Below are 23,334 nucleotides of genomic sequence, written 5' to 3'. Positions count from 1 at the left end.
TGAGCGTCAGGGAGGCTGCACTTTGAGGCGCTGCCTGGCTCCCCCACATCCTCACCTCAGAGGTCTGAGGGCCTCGGGTCTGAAGATGAAAGGCACAGGCTGATGTCGCTGGAATTCCAGAAAACTAGGAACGAAACAGCACTTGCGAAGCGGAGTGGCTCTGCAAACTGCAGGTTCTCTGCCGGTGGGCTTGGGTTTGGGCAGGAAAAGTCGAAGATCTGCGGCTCAAGGATCCGAAGGGAGGCTGAGAAGGCGACGGGGAAGCCCGAGCGGGACCCCGGCTCTCCTGGCGCCCTCCGCCGGCCCCTCCGCCTCTGGCCCTGCTTGCTCTGACCCACGGAGCGCAGGCCCCCAACAGTTCCGGCAGGGCTGGGCAGGCCTGCTTCCAGCCGAACTCTGCGACCCGTGTCGTCCTGGGAGGCCAGCTGCTCTTGGCTCCAGGGAGCCAGGCTTCCTCTCCCTCGTTTTGTCTCAGACGGGCCAGCGGACTGCTGTGAGCGCCGGGTCTGCGATGGAGCAGACTCCGGATGCAAATCAAGAATTTAAATGGATGTTTTCCCTCTCTGGCGGGTTCCATGCATTGTTGCTTTTTTTTTTTTTTTAATTCAGGCTCCTTTACATATGCATTTTTTTTCCCTCCCCAGAGTGCTGGAGGCAGAGGGGTAGCTGCTCTGAAAGGCCTTAGAGAAGAAGGGGGCAGGTCCCCTCCAGTTCCCCTCCTCCACTCAAGTTAAAAGCGCGCTTGTGAGGGGCCAGCTCGTCCCGCGCTCCACTCGGGTCCATGCTGGGGCTGGAAGGCCGCGATCCAGATGGCTCGGGCGGTTTCTCCTGAGGCCTCTGGCCTTGTGGACACGCCTCCGCCTGTGTCCTCAGCCCTAATGTCGCTTTTTAACAAGAACCCGTTACTCATAAGATGTCCTTTGATTTTAATCACCTCTTTAAAGACCTGATCGCCAAATATATTCACCTGCTGAGCGGCGGGGTGGTGGAGGTGACATGTTAGGACTTGAGCTTGTGAATTTGGGGAGACATCACTCAGCCCTTAATAACCAGCTCCTTCCAGTGACCTCTGCCCCAACACTGACTTCCTTACCATTGACCCTGACTACTTTTACAGGTGGTTTCTAAAAATACTATTAGAAATGCAGAAGGACATGGAAGCAACCTAGATGCCCATCAGCAGATGAATGGATAAGAAAGCTATGGTACATATACACAATGGAGTATTACTCAGCCATTAAAAAGAATACAATTGAATCAGTTCTAATGAGGTGGATGAAACTGGAGCCTATTATACAGAGTGAAGTAAGCCAGAAGGAAAAACACCAATACAGTATACTAACGCATATATATGGAATTTAGAAAGAGGGTAACAATAACCCTGTGTACGAGACAGCAAAAGAGACACTGATGTATAGAACAGTCTTATGGACTCTGTGGGAGAGGGAGAGGGTGGGAAGATTTGGGAGAATGGCATTGAAACATGTAAAATATCATGTATGAAACAAGATGCCAGTCCAGGTTCGATGCACGATACTGGATGCTTGGGGCTAGTGCACTGGGACGACCCAGAGGGATGGTATGGGCAGGAGGAGGGTTCAGGATGGGGAACACATGTATACCTGTGGTGGATTCATTTTGATATTTGGCAAAACTAATACAATTATGTAAAGTTTAAAAATAAAATTAAATTTAAAAAAATTAAAAAAAAAAAAAAGAAATGCAGAAGGCTAAGACCAGACCCACTAGCATAACACAGCAGCAGAAAATCAGCCAAAGCCTACAGGATTTTGCTGCCAGGAGCTCCCGCCTCAACTTAACTGCAAGTCACTTTTAAAAGGTCTTTACTCTTGGCTGTGTTCTCTGCTGTTGCTTCCTCAGCCCCCCGTGTGTGTTCGGCACCGGAGGAGGGGGTGTTCGAGGGGCGGAAGGAACGCAGCTTCGGGGCCCAGCAGAGGCTCAAAGGCAGATCTGCAGGAGCGTGAGCTCAGCCAGGTGACGGCGCCTCCTCACCTGCAGAGATAACACCACCTATCGCTAAGGCTTAAGTGTGTTAATAAGCTCTCACTAGACTACAGCACCTTGAAAGCAGGGAATGTTAAACTAATAAACGAAGAGACCAGTCACTCATCGTTTTGACAGCCTGAACATCATTGCTCAAAATTTCAGCACTTACATGCAAAGGGCTGTAAACACAACATGTCATGCTAACTGGTGAGCTTTGCTATTAGCCTGGAAGGAAAATAAGGATGTTCTTCAGGCGAAAAAAAAAAGAAAAAGATTGTATCCCACCGTGCCTATAGTCCATCTGTTACTGGTGACCCCCATCCCCACCCCAGTGAACCCCAGCTGCCAAGATCCATGCCCTGGTAGAGTGTCCCGCACCGACGCAGGGCTTGGCCACGAGACCAGCTTTGGCCACTGGGCCGTCAGCAGCTGTATGGAAAGTGCGGGTTTTATAAGCGCCGTCACAGTGGGGCTCGTCGTCTTGGGGAGACGAGAGAATGTGTGTGGGTGTTTTCACGCAGTCGTGTCCGATTCTTTGCAACCCCCTGGACTGTAGCCCACCAGCATCCTCTGTCCGTGGAATTTTTCAGGCAAGAATACTGGAGCAGGTTGCCATTTCCCACCCCAGGGGATCTTCTCGAACCAAAGATCGAACCCACGTCTGGTGCAGTGCCGGGCAGATTCTTCACCACCGAGCCAGCAGGGAAGCCCCCACATCACACTGGATCTTAGCCAAAAGGCCAAGGAGCAATGTCTTCTTGGAATGTTCCTTCTTAAAGACCAGTCGCCATGCTCCGAGGAAGCCAAGCAGTCACACAAGCGGTCTGTGTAGGACAGGACTGAGGTGTCCAGCTGACCGCCAAGCCAGTGACCTGCGCTGACGGCCAGCCGTAGGAGTGACCATGCTGGAGCTTCCACCCCCCTCGCCATCAGGGCAAAGAAGGCCTCCTGCAGGCTTTGGGGGTGATTTGCAACCTTGCAGTGGATGACTGGGATGGCTCCTTTTTGTTCTCCCAGTCTTGAACGTGAATAAGGGAATCGGTTTAAAACCCTCAGCTACACAATCAAATGTAACTTGCAATTTTGATTTCACTGCTTACTTAGCTACTGGCCTCAGGAAGATTACTTAATTTCTCTAGCCTTCCATGTAAAATATGAGTAATGCTTGCTTTAAGAGTCTTTAGTGGGCCAGACACAGAAACTCATGGTTACTAAAGGGTAAAGGTTTGTTGGGGGGAATAAATTAGGAGTTTGGGATTAACATACACAAACTATTATATATACAATAACTAACAAAGATCTACTGTATAGCACAGGGAACTATATTCAATCTTTTATAGCAAAGAAATAGAGGAAAACAATAGAATGAGAAAAGACTAGAGATCTTTTCAAGAAGATTAGAGATACCAAGAGAATATTTCATGCAAAGATGGGCTCAATAAAGGACAGAAATGGTATGGACCTAACAGAAGCAGAAGATATTAAGAAGAGATGGCAAGAATACACAGAAGAACTGTACAAAAAAGATCTTCATGACCCAGATACTCACGATGATGTGATTACTGACCTAGAGCCAGACATCCTGGAATGTGAAGTCAGGTGGGCCTTAGAAAGCATCACTACGAACAAAGCTAGTGGAGGTGATGGAATTCCAGTTGAGCTATTTCAAATCCTGAAAGATGATGCTGTGAAAGTGCTGTACTCAATATGCCAGCAAATTTGGAAAATTCAGCAGTGGCCACAGGACTGGAAAAGGTCAGTTTTCATTCCGATCCCAAAGAAAGGCAATGCCAAAGAATGCTCCAAGTACCGCACAATTGCACTCATCTCACACGCTAGTAAAGTAATGCTCAAAATTCTCCAAGCCAGGCTTCAGCAATACGTGAACTGTGAACTTCCTGATGTTCAAGCTGGTTTTAGAAAAGGCAGAGGGACCAGAGATCAAACTGCCAACATCTGCTGGATCATGGAAAAAGCAAGAGAGTTCCAGAAAAACATTATTTCTGCTTTATAGACTATGCCAAAGCCTTTGACTGTGTGGATCACAATAAACTGTGGAAAATTCTTCAAGAGATGGGAATACCAGACCACCTGACCTGCCTCTTCAGAAATCTGTATGCAGGTCAGGAAGCAACAGTTGGAACTGGACATGGAACACCAGACTGGTTCCAAATAGGAAAAGGAGTACGTCAAGGCTGTATATTGTCACCCTGCTTATTTAACTTCTATGCAGAGTACATCATGAGAAACGCTGGGCTGGAAGAAGCACAAGCTGGAATCAAGATTGCCGGGAGAAATATCAATAACCTCAGATATGCAGATGACACCACCCTTATGGCAGAAAATGAAGAGGAACTAAAAAGCCTCTTGATGAAAGTGAAGGTGGAGAGTGAAAAAGTTGGCTTAAAGCTCAACATTCAGAAAACAAAGATCATGGCATCCGGTCCCATCACTTCATGCGAAATAGATGGGGAAACAGTGGAAACAGTGTCAGACTTTAATTTTTTGGGCTCCAAAATCACTGCAGATGGTGACTGCAGCCATGAAATTAAAAGACGCTTACTTGTTGGAAGGAAAGTTATGACCAACCTAGATAGCATATTCAAAAGCAGAGACATTACTTTGCCAACAAAGGTCCATCTAGTCAAGGCTATGGTTTTTCCAGTAGTCATGTATGGATGTGAGAGTTGGACTGTGAAGAAAGCTGAGCACTGAAGAATTGATGCTTTTGAACTGTGGTGTTGGAGAAGACTCTTGAGAGTCCCTTGGACTGCAAGGAGATCCAACCAGTCCATTTTGAAGGAGATCAGCCCCGGGATTTCTTTGGAAGAAATGATGCTAAAGCTGAAACTCCAGTACTTTGGCCACCTCATGCGAAGAGTTGACTCATTGGAAAAGACTCTGATGCTGGGAGGGATTGGGGGCAGGAGGAGAAGGGGACGACAGAGGATGAGATGGCTGGATGGCATCACTGACTCGATGGATGTGAGTCTGAGTGAACTCCGGGAGTTGGTGATGGACAGGGAGGCCTGGCGTGCTGTGGTTCATGGGGTCGCAAAGAGTCAGACACGACTGAGTGACTGAACTGAACTGAAGAAGAGAAAAGAATCTGGAAAAAAAAGTGTGTGTGTGTGTGTGTGTGTGTGTGTATGTATGTGTGTGTGTATGTGTGTGTGTGTGTATGTGTATGTGTGTGTGTATGTATGTGTGTGTGTATGTGTGTGTGTGTATGTGTGTGTGTGTGTGTATATGTGTGTGTGTGTATGTGTGTGTGTGTGTGTGTGTGTGTGTGCGTGTATAAATAACGGAATCACTTTGCTGTACACCTGAAACTAACACCATATTGAAAATCAACTAGACTTCAATTTTTAAAAAGTCTTTATCGAGCATTTGGGGATGGAACGTGTACAGAACGCTCAGCCTGCCTGAACACAGTGCATGGTGAATGTCAGCTCTTACTAGGAAATCAAATATACTGGCTGGTACTTTGAGAATTTTGGAGTGGATTCGCAATGAAACAGGGGCAAAGCTGACCAACTGAGACACAGAGACAAGTTTGGGAGCTCGGAGCCATCACCTGCCCACAACTTACCCTCAGGAACAAAGATCGAACCTTGTTAGAGGCTAAAAAATACCCCACAAAACAAAACATGACAAACTCTGGCCGCTTGTGAACTAAGAGCCTGCCCTACATTCTCAAGCCTCCCAACCTTGTCTGGGTCCCTTGCCTGAAGACCGTCAGGCAGTTTGGCCTAAACACCGAGCGACTCAGTAAGATTTACAGGACAGGGGCCCGGAAGCGCCAACTGTTACCTGAAACGAGACCCAGCTGTGAGTACTTCACCAGGAAAAGCAAAGGGCTCCACTTACGTCATTAGTTGAAAGGAACGAAGGGAGTCTCCAGGAACATGCTTTTTTTCTGCCTGTTTGCTCCTTGGAAGGAGCTCCTCTGTCCATGGGATTTTCCAGGCAAGAGTACTGGAGTGGAGTGCCATTGCCTTCTCCATGAAGGAGCTCACGGAGCGATAACCGCGATTCCCAGAGCCCAGATTTCTCTCCATCTTACCTGCTCGCCGAGGCCTTCCTGCTGACGGTGCTCAGGTGCTGGGCAAGGATTTCAGCAGCTCCTCCTGCTCACACCCATAAGGGGGATAAAAAGAGAAAGAATTCAGTCCTACCCCAGGTCCGACCCCCTCTCCCCGTGAGTCCTCCTGTCCTAAACTAAGATGAGCCACTCCACTGCAGCTACTAACGCAGGAGCTGCTGCTCTGCAAACGGGGCACAGGCCTGTTTAAGGCAACGGTTGTTTCTATAAAGCAGTGCTTTCTCCAGAGAAGAGTGTTCATTCCTGGAGGAAACCAGCTCCTATCAAGCTCTTTCCAAAGACAGCTGCTGTCCTGCCGGGCAGCGGCTTCACATGCTGGTTGGGGGGGCCCGTGGGTGAGGGGCAGGAGAGCAGACCCAGCAAAGTGTCTGCAGGCTTCTGCCCTGGGGAAGGCCACGGCTGACTGGAGACACCCTCCTGTCAGGCCGTAGCATGCACTTACCGGGTCAGCTTGAGCCGAGAGCTGGTCAAGGCAGGGACAACCATCTTCCTGAAGTGTCTTTTCCTCAAAAGGAGAAGCCAAGTCATCGATTTCTTCTGTTCTCACAGCTTCCAAGGTTGCTGAGTCCGAGCTCCTACTGCCCGCCACACCACAGGCTGGTAAAGCCAGAGAACAGGCGGTGGGGCAAGTCAGGACGAGTTTATCTGGAAGCCAGCTGGCCGAGAGGACGGCTCCTGTCCCAGAGAACCACCTTGCCTGTTAAGAGTTGGGCTTCTGCTGCTGGGAGCAAAGTTGAGCACGTCCTGTTTTCCATCAGTCCCACTTCCTGTTTCCCGATGGCCCCTGGAAGGGATGGTTAAGCCCCTCCTCCCACCCACAGGTGGGCCTGGTTAGGATGTTTCCTGGGAGCGAAACAAAGGTATTTAACTGAACACTCATTACCGGGGAGGCAGGGTTCCCAGAGATGGGCTATTATGTATAATTTAAGCTTATAGGCATCCTTTGGTGATTAACTTGTAGCAAAAACAAAACACAAGGGCTAAAGGAACAGAGCCAATAGAGTCAGATTTGTTCTTCCTAAGCAGCACCAGAAACCACCGAGTGCAAGCCAGGCGCTCCAGAAGTTTTACAACAGGCCACAGTAACCATGCAAGTGTGAGTCAATTTATGCACCAGCCAGACTGGATCATGGGGTATGCAGGTATTTGGCTAAATGTCTCTGGGGGTGTCTGGGAAGGGGTTCTTAGGTGAGCTTAGCGTTTGGATCAGCAGACTCACCTCCTCAGTGCCAGTGCTGTTTAGTTGCTAAGTTGTGTCCGACTCTTTTTGACCCCACAGACTGCCAGGCTCCCCTGTCCACGGGATTTCCCAGGCAAGAATACAGGAGTGGGTTGCCGTTTCCTCCTCCAGGGGAATCTTCCAACCCAGGGATGGAACCTGCATCTCCTGCATTGATTGGCAGGCAGATTCTTTACCACTGAGCCACTAGGGAGGCTGAAGGGTGTGTGGGCCTCATCCCATCCCTGAAGGCCTGAATAGCACAAAAAGCCAAGCAAGGAGTGGTTAGCACTCCGAGTGCTGAGCCAGGGCACACGTCTCTGCCCTCCCCTGGTCCCTGGGTCTTCGGACGGACCACACCTGTTCTCCTGGGTCCACAGCCTGCAGACGCAGAAGCTGCAGGACTTCTCAGACCCCTAACTGCAGGAGCCAATTCATCACGGGAAAGCGGGTGGTCCCGCCAAGGTCTCAACTTAGGATTCTCCAACTGTACGATGGTGCGAAGGTGAAACACGCTCAGCAGAAACCACACTTTGAGTTTCGATCTTTTCCCGGGCGAGCGGTGTGCGTGCAGCAAGGGCGTCTCTCTTGATGCTGGGCGGATCCCGGCCAGCCCCGCCACCTCGACGGTGAACCGCCGACACAGACAGCGTGCTCCTCCCAGCCCCTGTGCTTCCCACTTTCAGCACAGCACGTGATGAATGATACGTGGTCACAACACCACTATAAAACAGGCTTTGTGGTAGGTAATTCTGCCTGACTGGGCTAAGTTAAGCGTCCTGAGCATGTTTAAGGTAGGCTAGGGTAAGCTGTGATGTGTGTTTGGTGGGTGAGGTGTAGTAAATGCAGTTCAACTTAATTTCACATTATAATGGGCTTATCAGGATGTAACTCCATCATAAGTCAAAGAAGATCTGTATTAATAATATTCTTCATGTAGCTGTTCAGTCTAAGTTATGTCTGACCCTTTGAGACCCCGTGGACTGCAACACACCAGGCTTCCCTGACTTTCACTATCTCCCAGAATTTGCTCAAACTCCTGCCCATTGAATCAATGATGCCATCCAACCATGTCATCCTCTGTTGTCCCCTTCTCCTCCTGCCTGCAATCTTTCCCAGCATCAGGGTCTTCTACAATGAGTTGGCTTTTCACATCAGGTGGCCAAAGTATTGAAGTTTCAGCTTCAACATCAGTCCTTCCAATGAATATTCAGGACTGATCTCCTTGCAGTCCAAGGGACTCTCAAGAGTCTTCTCTAGCACCACAATTCAAAATACTCTTCATAAATCAACTAAATTATTTAGCAGGAAGCCAAGAGAGACCCACCCATTTCTGAAGAAATGACCAGAGATCAGAGATATTTATTTTCATCTAATTGAAGAAATGTTTATCTTGTTTTGCTACTGCCCAAGGTTGGAGTGTTTTTTCCTGGTGTGTCGTCTCTAAACCCACGAGTCGTTTTCACCACCTCGTTTCCTGGATCCTCCAAAGAGACAAAAGGATACACACACACACACACTCTTATGGTACTGTTTTCATTTAGTCCCTAAGGAGATCCAACCGGGCCATCCTAAAGGAGATCAGTCCTGAATATTCATTGGAGGGACTGGTGTTGAAGCTGAAACTCCAATACTTTGGCCACCTGATGCAAAGAACCGACTCATTGGTAAAGACCCTGATGCTGGGAATGACTGAAGGCCGGAGAAGGGGACGACAGAGGATGAGATGGTTGCATGGCATCACTGACTCAATGGACATGAATTTGAGTAAACTCCGGGCGTTGGTGATGGACAGGGAGGCCTGGCCTGCTGCACTCCATGGGGTCACAGAGTCAGACACAACTGAGTGACTGAACTGAACTGAAGTCATGTCCGACTCTTGCAACCCCTACTATATAATTATTATATACTGTTTATTATAATTATATATTGTTTTATTATGTATTATATTCATGATGTATAATAGACAAATATTTGTATAATAAACATTATACATGACTATGTATTCACATATTTTACATTTTTATATATATATATATATCCTTCCAATTGTCTCTGGAGAATCCAGGAGTTTGGTGGTAAAAATGACTCATGGGTTTACAGGCAACACAACAGGAGGGAAGAAACTTCAACCTCGGGCAACAGAAAAACAAGACAAACATTTCTTCAATTATAAGAGATGAAAATAAACATCTCTGATCTCTGGTCACTTCTTCAGAAATGGGTGGGTCACTCTCGGCTTCCTGCTAAATAATTTAGCTTGATTTATGAAGATCCAGATAGCAGTAACTTAGCACCCAAAGAAACCTTTCCTCTCATCTGGATTCTCAAGAATACGCTTGCAGTGGTCTTTCTGATCCCCAAGTCCTGGTAAATTACACTGAAAGAATTTGAGCACAATCTTAGCTCAGATAGGGACCTCTATAGCTTGGCTTTTTTGGCTGGTTGCCGTATTACCGACGCCCACGCTTCAAACTTAAGAAGACGGATTGGTAATTTGCTTGTTTCTTTCTTTCCAGAAACCTCCTGACATTTGTTTCTTAAAGATCTATAAGTCTGTTTTCCTACTGACATAAATTCCTCCACTCAAGCCTTTTAAAATCCCTTTTATACCAAATATTTAACTTTACATGGGAAATAGTTGAAAATGGTATTAACCAGCAGATACAGTTTGGAAAACCTAGTCAACCACAGATTATTCCAAAGAATTAACAGCAATAAATCTTATTTCCAGTGTTAACTACACGTGTGTGTGCTCAGTCATGTCTGACTCTTTGTGACCCCATGGACCACAGTCCACGCGGCTCCTCTGTCCATAGGGTTTCCCAGCCAAGAAATTGGAGTGGGTTGCCATTTCCAACTCCAGGGGATCTCCTGAGTCTCCTACGTTGGCACCATCTGGGAAGCCCCCAACAACTAGCACCTCCTAAATTAAGTTCCTTATTACAAGACTTCCTTTCTGACAGCAGGCATCCCTATAGATCACAATGGGACTCACTGAAAAACACCACCTCCTGACTTCCTGCTTGGACTGGTGGTGAAGATCACGTTGAAGGAAGAAGACTGGGGCAGCTAGAGGCTTTGGGGTGCTGGACGGTCAAGTTCTGAAACAGCCCTGGAGGCTACTCTAGGTCCTTTGCAATTCTACAAAAATTTTAGAATCAGCTTGTCTATTTACATACAGACACAGGGTAGCCTGCTGGGGTTGTACTCAATCTATGGTGAATCTGTATTTTGGAATGACAGCTTAACAATATTGAGTCTTCTGACCATGAACAAGGTATAATACAGCACTGTTTACTTAGGTCTTTAATAGTTCTATGTCTAAGGCTTCCCTGGTGACTCAGAGGTGAAGAATCTGCCTGCTAGCGAAGGAGACATGGGTTCAATCCCTGGGTGGGGAAGATCCTCTGGAGATGGAAATGGCAACCCACTCCAGTATTCTTGCCTGGGGAATTCCATGGACAGGGGAGCCTGGTGGGCTACAGTCCATGAGGTTGCAACAACTGGTCTTTCACATTTTTGTCACTTATTCCAAACTACCTTTTTTTATGCTATTATAAAGGTTTTCATTTCACTTCCCAACTGTTCGTTGCTAACATATAGAAATATAATTGATTTTTGCTTATTACTTTACATCCTGCAGCCTTGATACACTTATTAGTTCTAATACCTTATAAATTTCATTGAATTTTCTACATAGATGATAATGTCATCTGTGAAAAAGAAAACAATTTTTTTTCATTCCAATTTGGATGTTCTTAATTCTGTTTCTTGTCTGACTGCAGTCTAGAAACTCCAATACAATGATTAACAGAGACATCCCCGATTTCTCCCTGATACTGGGGGACAGAATTCAGTCCTTCACAATTAAGTTCGATGTGAGCTGTAGGGTTTCTGCAGGTGCCTTTTAATCAGATTGGGCAAAGTCCCTTTATTCCTAGTTTGCAGGATTTTTTACCAGAAGCAGATAGTGTGAGTGAAAGTGAAAAGTGTTAGTCACTCAGATGTGTCCAACTCTTTGCAACAGTGGATTTTGTCAAATACCTTTCTAGTACTGATTGATTGCAACGATTATGTGAATCTTTAACGAACCCTGCATTCCTGGGATAAACCCTATGACCACGACATATTACATTTTTTGTCATCTCATAGGTTTTAATTCACTAAACTTTTGCTTCAAGTTTTTGCACCCATGTTCATAAAGAACATTTGTTTGGTAGCTTTTTGTCTAGCCAGGATACCTAGGTTAAGTTTGAAACCAGGGTAACGCTGACCCCATAGAATGAGTGGTGGAATTTGTGTAGAAATGGTATTATTTCTTCAAACATTTGCTAAAACTCACCACTGAAGTCACAGGGGTTTCAGAAAGGTTTTACCTATTTCTTCTTGGGGAGCTCTGGTAATGTGTCCTTCAAGGAATTGATCAGTTTCACCTATGTTCTTAAATTAGGTCAAAGGTGCTCCAAACACTCCCTATTAATTGTCTATGGGGTCTTCAGTGATGCTGCCCCTCCCACTCCTCACACTGGCACCTGGTCTCTTCCCCTCACTGATCTGGCTGGAGATTTATCAATTCTCCTGATTTTCCCAGAGAACAAGCTTCTGGATTAATCCTTCTCTTTCATTTCACTGGTTGCCAGCTTGACCTTTATTATTCCTTTCCTTCTGCCTACTTTGGCCTTACTCGTTTCACTGCTTCTTAAAGTGGGAACCGACGTCACTGATAGAAAACCTCTTTTTCTTTCTAATACAGACATTTAAAGCTACAAGTTACCCTCTAACTACTGCTTTAGCAAGAACCCACAAATTCTATTTTTAAAAATTCATTTCAAATTACATTCTAATTTCTCTTTAGATTTGTTCTTTGACTTGTGAGTTATTTCACTGACAAATATTTGGGGATATTGAAGGATCTTTATTTATTGATTTCTAATTTAATTTCATGTGGCCAAATTATTTAGCTTTTGAAAATTCTTAATTATTTTGCAGCTCATGGATACATTTTTAAAAACGGCTCTTGACAGGTATTCTGGAAATTTAAGTAGTTGTCAATGGGTCCTTATCAAGTTGCATTGCTGGGGAAGAAAGTTCTTTCAACTTCTTCCTTTCTTTTTTTAAATTTTTTGGCTGCTCTGTGTGGCATGTGGGACCTGAGTTCCCAGATCAGGGATCAAACCTGAACACCCTGCATTGGAAGCGCAGCATCCTAATCATTTGGACTGCCAGAGAAATCCCATTTTTAAACAAAAACTGTAGTTCAGTTATGATGTCACTTTCGTTTCAGGTATAAAGCACAGGGATTCAGTTTTACATATGTGCGTGTATATATATACACACACACACACATATATATACATACATATGGCTCAGAAGGTAAAGAATCTGCCTGGAACGGCTACCTACTCCAGTACTCTGGCCTGGAGAATTCCATGGACAGAGGAGACTGGTGGGTTACAGTCCATGGGGTCACACAGATTCGGACATGACTGAGCAACTAACACTTTGACTTTCTTCATAAATATATATTATATATATGTTCTTTTCCAGATTCTCTTCCCTTGTAAGTTACTGCAACTCGCTCTTTAACCATTACAGCATCTAAACACCCCTCCTGACCCAGAAGCAGGAACCAGCTGGCCTGAGGCCCAGTCCTGACCCACAAGCAGGGTGACTTCAGTGGCTTATGCTCCCTCAAAGGACTGATGTGAGACTCTGGCGAAGTAACACATGAACAGCACTCAATGCAGGAACTGGCTCTGCTGAGTGTGATGTAAGGACTGCCTGTTATTATTATGTGAGAAAGCTACTCACAGCGCACATTTTACCCAATGGTCCCAGAACCCCGGGTCCCTGGCCATCCTGGCCAAAGGCACCAGGCAGTCACCCACCCTCTGGGCTCACACGGACGAGGAAACACCAGTTGCGAGCTTCCGCTGGACAGTAGGCCCGGCCGTGCGCAGAGGAGGGGCCCGAGTCCAGAGCAGATGCTGGCAGGCGATGACCTGAGAAACCTCATCCAAGGCTGAGCGAACAGTCTTCACGCTGCCACGAACGATGACAAACATCGACAAGCGTGGTTGTAAATTCTGCGCTTGTTACGGGGGACAGTCGTCGTCCGCCCCCACGGCCATCTGAAGCCAGTAGTCCCGATTATTAAAGATCACGAAGTTGTATAAGTGTTCTCCTCCTTTCTGAAAACCGTGTTCACTTTCTCTCCAGGAAACAGGGCTGTCTGCAAAGCCTTGAACGGACAGCGTCACCCACGGGGCCAACTTTGGTTCATCAAAGTAGCGACTGAAAAAGACAGACACTTCTTAACAAACAGGGAGACTTAGGGATGGTCACATTTATCTTCATTTTTACTTATTCAGGATCAATGGTATTTCAGATGCTCCTATGAAGCTTCCACCTAAGCTTTTATTCATAAGAATCAGAAGACAGAAATTCACCTCCTGGTGCTATGCTGTGAATTCAGTAAAGGTTCATCACTATGCAGCGCACAGGACAAACTCCAGCGGCTCCTACCTTCACTGTGGGAGAGCATATATGATTCAAAGAACAAAAAAACGTCTCCGCAAACTGCGTTAAGAACCCTTTCCCCCCTTTAAGAGTCCTGCTGTCGGGGGTTCTGTGGACTGAGACACTGCAGAACACCGGGTTTCTCTTTTAAAGTTTTTGAAACTTCAACCTTCTTACTGAGGAAAATCAAAGCACAAAGCAAAAACGTGAAAAAGGGATGCTGGATTTAAAAAGGAAAAGCCTCAACAGCTACATCTTTGACATTTTCCAAGTGACGACTCCGAAGGCACCAGGCTCGCTCTCCAGTCTTCTCAGTAGGGACGGGGGCCTGACGCCGTTTACGTGACGCCGTTTACGTGGCGCCGTTTACGTGACGCCTCCCGGAATGGAAACTCCGTGCTGCTTTACACCACGCAGCCCGGGGCGTGTCACTGGCGCCCAGGGACTCACGGATGTTAGGGCTAGGCTGTGGATTCAGAGGTGGTCCACTCCTTTTCCCACCCATTTCAAAACGTGAAGCATTTTGCAGAACTCCAACGCGTAAACCAGACCAGCACGTGATCTGTGGAGCTCCGCTGTTTTCTTACGAGATCCTGTACCTGACTGCGCTGAAACGGTCTGGGCGAGGCAGGGCAAGAAGAGCAAGCAGCCTGTTCTCAAGAAGCACAGTTCAGCTCTTCTCCTTCCGAAAGGACAAGGATGTGGCAACATCACCAGGGATAACTAATTACATCACGCAAGGTGATGATGTTACTGCACGGGAACCCAAGCAAGAGGGGAAAAAGGACATGTGTGCCGGAGGACTGTGGGACCTGCATCACGAGCGCCGCCCCCAGAACATCACGGAGGTGCAGACGCCAGGACAGAACGAGCAGCAAAAGGCGTTCTCACCACAGCTGCTCCAACAGGACACATATCCGCTCCGGGAGGAGGAAACCAGTGACAGAGCACAGGGACGCCTGGGCCACCACCGAGCTCGGCTGCGGACAGCAGTAGGTTGATACGAAATTATAAGGCTCGTTATTTCTGCAAGCAAAAGAAAAACAAGAAGACACCTTTATATCCATCACTGCATCACTTTCAGAGTACTAAACCCCTTAGAAATGAGAAGCCAGCCGCAGCCCGCCGGGACCTGGGAGCCCCCTCGTACGCACAGGTCTGCGTGACTGAAGACGGCGCCCAGCCAGTCGAAGAGCTCGTGGGCGCTGCAGGCCGCCTCCGGCTCGCCCCCGAGCAGGCCGCTCCGCAGCACGGGGCACCGCAGGTCCGGCGTCGTGCTCAGCGCTATTTTTGGCTGATGCTCCTGAATTCCGTAACCGGAAAAGTATGACATCATCGTGGATCCTTCTGCACCTTCAGACACACCAAATAAGGCCGCTTGAAGAGTGTGAACGCGCTCAGCGAGTCCCTGAGCCCACCCCGTTCCCGCCTGAGGGTTTCGGGAAGCAGGGAGGGTGAGGTCAGACCAGGGGGCGTTGTACAAAGCTTTACTCAAAGTAAAACCGATTAAGTTGCTTCCAGCTCCTAGAGCCAAAGTTATGCCAACATTCGTCTTCCTGGAAAATCCGAGTGCTTTCAGATTCAACCCACACTGCTCTCATCATCTGCTCCACTAAGCAACTTTTGAGCTAGTAAGTAAAACCCAAAGCTTTGCTTATGCTTCAAAATTAGTGAACTCTACACACACAGAGAAAGGAGCGTATCTGCACACTCTGGAAACAGGAGACAGAAGAGGAGCCGAGTGGCAGAACCTCAGTCCAGCTTGCCTTCAACACCCAGTAAGACCCAGGGGGTCCTGAAGCATTTTCCGGTGGCCTTGGAAGACGGAAACAGTGACGCCTTGGAGCATGGGGCAGGCTGTATTAGAATACCTCCCTCCCGCTTCCCTCCCTCCAGGGCAGAGATCAGCAGGCTCACTGCCCAGGATAAAAGGTCTGCACTCCTGAGGCTCCAGGCTGCCCTTCTGAACAGCTGCCCCCTGCCTGCACCAGTGTCACGGGCCTGAGCGGCCCCCTGCAGGAACCGGGACCTGGTGAACTGGTGCAAAGGCTGATGCTCTGGACGCTGCGACTGCTGGGAGTAATTCGGTCCTCTACTTCTGACCCTGGGCGTCTCGTGTCTCCTGCCAGTGCCCAGGAGACGGCGCAGGCTAACTTCATAGCTTGCAAGTAGGGTAAAAACCTCAGGCCTTTCACAGGTCTCAACAAGCCCCTAAAATACCTAGGGGTCTTAGAACACAGAGCTCTCCAGAACCCAACACACAGGAGGCCTTCCATAGACTCCAGGCCACTGAGATGCCGGCCTCTCGGCCCTGGGGCCACACCACACGCACAGAAGCTGCACTGAGGTGCTGCAGACCCAGGGTTCACGCAGGCAGCCCTGTCAGACCAGGGACCACGACCTTCCCAGGAAGAGCAGACAGAGGGGCCTACTTCCAAAACGGACCAGGGCTTTCCTCTTCTCCAAGAGAGAGAACCACACCACGTAACTACGATGCTCTGATTCCTTATAATCTTGGTTTGGGCCAAAGATAACACTTCGAAAAGGCGTGAGGTGGTTGTAAACAGATCAGAATGTACGGTGAACAATGTATTGTTCCAGTCAAGTAGAAGTTACAAGTTTAATCTGACATTTAACAACATGCCTGATTATGACCCTGAAACGTCTAAGAAGCAGTTTGTATACATCACTAGAATTGTTACTTTAAAGCATTCCGGCCAAGGCTGCTGGAGCCGAGCTGGAGGGAGGAAGGAGAGAAACGGGAAAGGTCAGCTGCTAGGAGACCATCCTCAAGAGCTCTGGGCGGACACGTAACCCAGGGAGACGGAGGCAGCCGGTGGCACAGCTGGACGATCCTGAACTATGCGGATGCCAGAGGGGACCGCACAGGTTCCTTAACAAAGCTTACAGGCTCCCTGCTGTCCCAAAGCAGAGCGTCCCTCCCTACCAAACCTTCGTTAGTTCGAAATGGCACGAAACGAAGAGGCAATCACCTTAAGACACAGCTTGCTAACAGATGTGTGAGATACATCAAGATAAAGCACAGATGCTTACAGACCCAGGTCAAAGCTCTGACGGTGTGAGGATAAGATGCTGAGTGCGGTTCTGGGGGAGAGAGCCTGGGGGTGCCCACCACCTCCACGGAAGTTCACTGCGAGACACATGCTGAGCACTACTTCCACTTCTTTTGGTAAAACTTAAGTAACGTAAGGGTTTCCCTGCTGGCTCAGAGAGTAAAGAATCTTCAGTGAGGGAGGCTTAGGTTCGATCCCTGGGTCAGGAAGATCCCCTGGAGAAGGGAATGGCTACCCACTGCAGTATTCTGGCCTGGAGAGTCCTATGGAAAGAGGAGCCTGGCGGGCTGTGGTCTGTGGGTGGCAAGGAAGGGCGGGCACCTACATCCATGTGGGCACGCAGCACCCCTGACCAGCAGGCTGATCACCACGCCCTCCTCACTACGCCATGTAGGTGCGCAGCATCCCTGACCAGCAGGCTGATCACCACGCCCTCCTCACTACGCCCCTGCAGCTAACAATTAGATTTCAACACCGCTGTATCGTTATTACACAATTTATTTTTCATACCTGTTTGATGCCATGCCAAAAGAAAATCAAACTTCAACGGCTTCTTTTCTTTGAAGGCCCAAGACACTCTTTTATACTTCTTGGAGTCCAGGTTAGAGGATAAATCCATCAGATCAATGGAAACAACTTTAAAAAATGGAGAGGAATAAATAGTTCATGCATACACACACAGCTTGCACTGTGCAATACATGCTGGATTGAAAACATCAGGAGTTTTGGAAAATTCATGGATGAAAAAAGTCACTTTGTTCTCCTTGCCCTCCCTTTGGTTTACCAAATCAAAACTCTGCTTTTGATGGGCATTTCAGGAATTGAGCTAATCACAACAGGTGTTTAAAATTCACACTTTTCCCAGTCAAAGACCAAGGGCAGAGTTCAACTCTAATCAAGCCGTGCAGGCGGCAGCCGTGACCACCGACGTTCAAGCAGACGGTCAGCAGAGCTCCATCTCCTCAGTCATGGGTGATTTCTACTAGGAATCATAACACTTGGGAAAATTAAAGAAAATTCTTTACTAAGACCAAGTTGGAGCAGATAAAAACCTGTAGATGTAGATGGGTAAGCGACAAGGTCTACTGTAGAGCACAGGGAGCTACAGTCCATATCCTGTGATAAACCATCGTGGAAAAGAAGATGAAAACCAGCGCGTATTCACGCATAACCGAGTCACTCTGCCGCACAGCAGCAACTACACACACCGCGCATCCACCACGCTTCAATGCAAAACTTAAAAAACGAAGACCAAGTTGGGTTCATTACTTCGAACCCGTGACCCGAAACATAGGTTTCTAACAGACCAGGTCCACATCTACGACCTTTATGAGACGCAGTCGTGAAAGTCACCTGGCTGCACAGCAGGATCTCATCCTCTCTGATGAGGAATTTTAAAGACGAGACTAAGCCACACTGCTTCTACACAAGGAGAACAGAAGCAGTTCAAACATGTAAATTCGGACTGCTACAGAAGACCACTACCTGTTGTTAGAAATTGATGGAGAGAGCACCATACTTACTGAATCTCATGGTTTTCCTGCCAGAATACTGAGAGGGACGGCCCTGAAGTCCAGTTTCTTCATAAGTGTCTTTATCCAGGGATAAAATTAATTTCCCTATAAATCAAATAATAATTCCCAGAAAGAGACATTAAACATATAATGTGTTCTCATGTTTTGGGTGTTAAAAAATAAAATAAAAATATAACATGTTCTCTAAGATAAAGCAAGGCAAATTGAGCAGTTAAACACCAGTGCACATAAGTCTTTTTATAATACAAGTACATTATTTATCTATATATATCTTACTTATAAACAAGAGTATTATTTATAATTACATGTACAAAGACATTCTTTATTATAGTGAAACTAGAAATTAATCTTTTTATTAAAGGAAGAATAAACAAATTATGGTACACTTCTTTGGGATTTTTTCAAGACATTAAAAATAGCAAATTAAAACTGTATGCACTGATATGGAAAGATGTCTAGGATACAGACCTTGGGGAAAAAAAGAAAATTGAGAGACAATAGAGTGTGACATAATCCACGTTTTTTTAAAGAAAAGGAACAACCTGTATGTGTGATTTTAAATTCACAGAATGTGTCTAGAAGAATAAATACCGACCCGCTAGTAAGAGTACCTGCTAAGAATGGGAATGAGTTTGAGGGGAGCTGGATGAAGGTGTGGACCGTCACTTTACTCACACCTGTATGATTTTGACTTTTTCTTTTTTACAGTATGCATTTCCTGAAGAATGAAGGAAAAATGAGTGTGCTTACCATTTGGCAGCAGGGCAACAGTATTATCCTCATCAATATTTGTGTTGTATGTCAGCGCATAGCACGAACCTGAAAGACAGCCCAGAGGAGAAATTAAGAAAAAAAATCCGCAAAAAGTTAGTGGATTAGTTTAACATGATAACCAATCTTCCGGGTTACGGGTCCCGCTCACTCAGTAACCCTAAACCGGCCAAAGTGAAGGTGGAGGACACGCGAGGCCAGGCCCAGCTCGTCCACGTCCTCACCCAGGGCCTGCCTGTGCAAGCCGGCTAGCACGGCAGAGCAAGTGCGTGCAGCTGTGCGGACGCTGCACAGAGGCCGAGTGCAAGGGCAGGCGGCGCGCACACCAGCAGGCCGAGTTCCGGGTGGGACTCCAACCTGCCAAGAGCTTGTGTGACATCAACAGAGCCGCTCGGGCTCCCTGAGCCTCGATTTCTCACCTGTAAAATGGGGGCTGCAGGCCCATCGCACAGTGTCGCTGCTGGGCGACGTCGAGTCACCCAGGTAAAAGCGCCTGCCGTGCCCGGGCCCGCAGCGTTAGCAATTAGAGCATCAGACTTTCTTTATTTTTTTTGGCTACACCATGCATTTTGTGTCATCCTAGTTCCCTGACCAAGGATTGAACCCAGGCCCTGGGCAGTGAAAGCCTGGAGTCCTCACCACCAGACCACCGGGGAATTCCTCAGCATCCAGTTTCAAAACCGACAAAAGGAATCAGGTCGGTAAGACCGACGACAAGAGGCCAGTGGCTCCTGTGCAGTGATGCCTGCAGTGAGGGCGGATCCTTAAAGACGCTGGAATGGTTTCAAACGAGTGGCTCCGGGGAAGTAACTGGAACAAGCCAGTCAACCCAGCAGACACAGATGGGACTGAGGGCCGCAGGGTCCAAGAGGAGCAGGCTGGGCCCCCGTCAGCACCTGGCCGTGTAGACGGCAGCGTGGCTGCATCAGGAGACCAACATGCTGAGACGGCTGTTGCGGGCACTGCGTGGAGCACAGCGGTCCTTGCAGCCGCGCCCGGCGGCAGCGCATCTGAGCACAGGGCCGGAAAGCTCTTCCTCTCCGCGAGCCTTGTGTGACAACACCCCCGTGGGACCAGAAACCAAGCCTGAGGATGCACAGAGCAGGCTGAGCTCCTGAGGGGCGGAGGGCGGGCCGCACACGCCTGAGCTCGCAGACGAGCTCCATCAGTCTGATTCAAACACGGCAGGAGCCCTGGAATTGCAATGTGGCCTCCCTGCCTTCCGCATCCCAGCATGTTCACAGACACTGCGTGGTTTTTCTTACCTTTCTTGACAAAAGTATTGATGAATTCGTGTGTGATTAACTCATAAAGAGGTAAACCCTTCACAAAGTAATAGGGTCCGAATCCCATGACCAGATCTTTCAGTTCTTTTGAGAGTATCCCACATTCAGGAATCAGAAACGAAACCTATTGGAATATACAATATAAAAAACTTACTTTTTTTAATTAACAATAGAAGCATGGTTGACTTACAGTATTATACTAGTTTCATGTGTATAGCATGCGATTCAGTATTTTTGCAGATTATACTCCATAATAGCTTTAAACAAGTTTTATTTTCATGCAGATCAACACCCAGGATTTAGTGACGATACAACTTAATTAAGGCTACTAACCATGCCTCCACAACTTTCAACAAAACTCTGAAATTAATTTACTAATCTCAGGAAAAGAGAAATCTAACAATTCGTTTTCCATTTCTGAATTCAAGTGCACAGTATAGGAAAATTGAATGAAAAAATAATTTTAATGGGAAACTCTTGCTTGCGTTTTATCTTTTGAAAATAAGCAATATATTTGATGTCCTGTTCCTGTCACTACATTAATTAATTTTTAGGGAAATAGAATTTTAGGGTAAAGAATCTGCCTGCCAATGCAAGAGACGTGGGTTTGATCCTTGGGTCAGGAAGATCCCCTGGAAAAGGAAATGGCAACCCACTCCAGTATTCTTGCCTGGGAAATCCCATGGACAGAGGAGCCTGGCCGGTTACAGCCTGTGGGGCCACAAAAGTCAGACATGACTTAGGGACTCAACAAGTACAAGTGAATATCCCCAAATCTGTGTATCCTGGTACCAGGCTGGAATCAGAGGAACTGTCCCTTAGGGCGTAAGGAATTTAGGGACACTGGTTAGTAAGAGGCTGCATGGAAGCATAAGTCAGCTGGGTGTTCCCACTATCCCGACAGAAAAGCTCTGCACGTGGGCTGGAGGACACGGCGCACCTCCCAGACGGCTGTCTGTGAAGAGCTACCCATCTAGAGCAGAGACGTTCAACCCGACAGGTTTCAAGCGGTGCCCGGCTGCTCCACACCTTGAAAAAGGCCACTCTCCCAAAGCGGGGACACTAACCGGGGTCGCCACTTGTGTCTGAGACACTGGCCAGTGAGGCCTGAGTTGGGATTAGGCTGATCAGCTTAAAAGTGTGAGGCTTCACGCGCTTCCATTTCAAGGTCTAGTCTGGAGCCCTCCCCACTTGCACGGGTCGGTGAAGCCTTCCCAGCAGACACTGCCCGGGAGTCAGGGGGTGTCTCCTCCTCTCAGCAGGTCCAGTCAGTAACCCTACTGACGCCTCAGCCGTGAAAAGGGCCCCGGGGCGGGCGACACTTCCAGAGAACACCAGCAAACATCGCTGCGGGCAAGGCCGCCGAGGCGAATTTCTGCCAAAAGCTGCCCAAATGCCTCCCTGGCGCTCTGGATGGACAAGGCGGAGAGCAGCGGGCAGAAGAAAAAGCTTTTCGGGGATCAAACTAGCCCCCGCAAGCCGTTTAGAGGAGCAAGCAGCTCCCGGACGTGTCTGGGCTCGCCGCTCCGGAGACACGCGCGGGCGCAAAAAGCCAGCGGCTGGGAAGGAGAGAGGCCGCCCCGCCCCGGCCCGTCCTGGCCCCGCCCCCGTCTCCCGGCCCCGCCCCGCCTCCGGGCCCCGTCCCCGGGACGCAGCACGCCTGGGGCGGGGCCAGGCCACAGTAAGAGACTAGAGGCCCCGTGAACCCTGCCCCGCCCTCGACGGCGGAGCACCGCCCCGCACCGGTGCACCCTGGGACTTGTGGTCCTGAAGCGAGCTAACACACGAGCCTGGAACCACGGAGAGACTACAACTCCCAGCATGCCGAGCGAGGGGCCCCGCCCCGCCCCTCCGCGCGACGAGGGCGGGCTCCCGGAGCAGAGCCCGGTTCTCCCCCAGCCTCCCGCGCCCGCGGGAGGGAGGGTGCGCGATTCGCGGACCCAGGGCCAGGACTCACCCTGTAATTGTAATAGTGCGTCTCCACGAGATGCCGGTGGCGCGACTTGTCATGGCCGAAGTTGGACTTCTCGCAGACCAGCAGGTGCCGGGGCACCTCTCGCAGCCGGCGCAACGTGGCCATGCTCTGCCCGCGCAGACCCTCCAGGCTCGGCTCGCCCCGCCCCTTCCCTCGCCCCGCGGACGTGCGCAGTGCCGGCAGGGCGCACGTGCGGAGGCTGCCCGGTAGGGGCGGGGCTAGCGCTGGGGGCGGGGCTAGGCCTCCGGAACCTCAGCCGAAGCTCTCTGACGGATACAGGAAAGGTGCACTGCCCGGAATGAATTCCCTGGCCAGACTCCCTCCTCTGGGCCCCAGGTTGCCCCTTCCCAAACTGTCAAGGAGGTTTGTGTCTAATACCTTCAATAGGACTCCTTAACAGTCCTTCAGAACCACTTTTAAGATTCTTTTAAAAATACCCTTTTGGGGAATTCTCTAGCCATCCAGGGGTTAGTATTCAGTGCTGGAGCCAGGGTTCAATCCCTGGTTGGGGCAATGAAGATCCCAGAAGTGGGCGCAACCAAAAAAAAAAAAAAAAGAAAGAAAGAAAAATAGCCTTTTGGAATCGCTTTTAATAATTTGTTGCTATTGGAAGTTACAGTGATAATTCGTTTTTCCATCTAATCTTTCTGACCAACTCCAAGTACTACACTACTACACACTTCTCAAACTGGAATCTGCACAGCCCAATTCTATGCAGAGAGAATGCAAAACAATAGAATATTTGTGGTACAACGTTCTGGAGCATCAATTTTACTATAAGATTTGGAAGAATAGAAGTTAAATAATTTAGAAGATGCATGGATGCGTGAGTACTCAGTC

General features: G+C 48.4%; 1 protein-coding gene across 2 annotated transcripts; it reads right to left on the bottom strand.

The window, feature by feature from the left end:
* Nucleotides 1–9,336: 9,336 nt before the first annotated feature.
* RPP40 (ribonuclease P/MRP subunit p40) lies at nucleotides 9,337–22,692 on the bottom strand. Of its 2 annotated transcripts, none has more exons than XM_061398952.1 (8): nucleotides 22,477–22,692; nucleotides 20,499–20,643; nucleotides 19,213–19,281; nucleotides 18,451–18,546; nucleotides 17,438–17,563; nucleotides 15,008–15,206; nucleotides 14,745–14,879; nucleotides 9,337–13,628 (listed from the first exon to the last, which is right to left on the bottom strand). In XM_061398952.1, the coding sequence occupies exons 1-8, from the start codon at nucleotides 22,597–22,599 to the stop codon at nucleotides 13,430–13,432; spliced, it is 1,092 nt and encodes a 363-aa protein (XP_061254936.1). In that variant the 5' UTR covers nucleotides 22,600–22,692; the 3' UTR covers nucleotides 9,337–13,429. The 2 variants fall into 2 exon arrangements, with proteins under 2 accessions (XP_061254936.1, XP_061254937.1); XM_061398953.1 differs by lacking the exon at nucleotides 22,477–22,692 and adding an exon at nucleotides 21,587–22,130.
* Between the last annotated feature and the right edge of the window lie 642 nt (nucleotides 22,693–23,334).

Source organism: Bos javanicus, chromosome 23, assembly GCF_032452875.1.
Source record: "Bos javanicus breed banteng chromosome 23, ARS-OSU_banteng_1.0, whole genome shotgun sequence".
NCBI lineage: Eukaryota > Metazoa > Chordata > Mammalia > Artiodactyla > Bovidae > Bos > Bos javanicus.
This window is presented reverse-complemented; position numbering and strand designations above follow the sequence as displayed.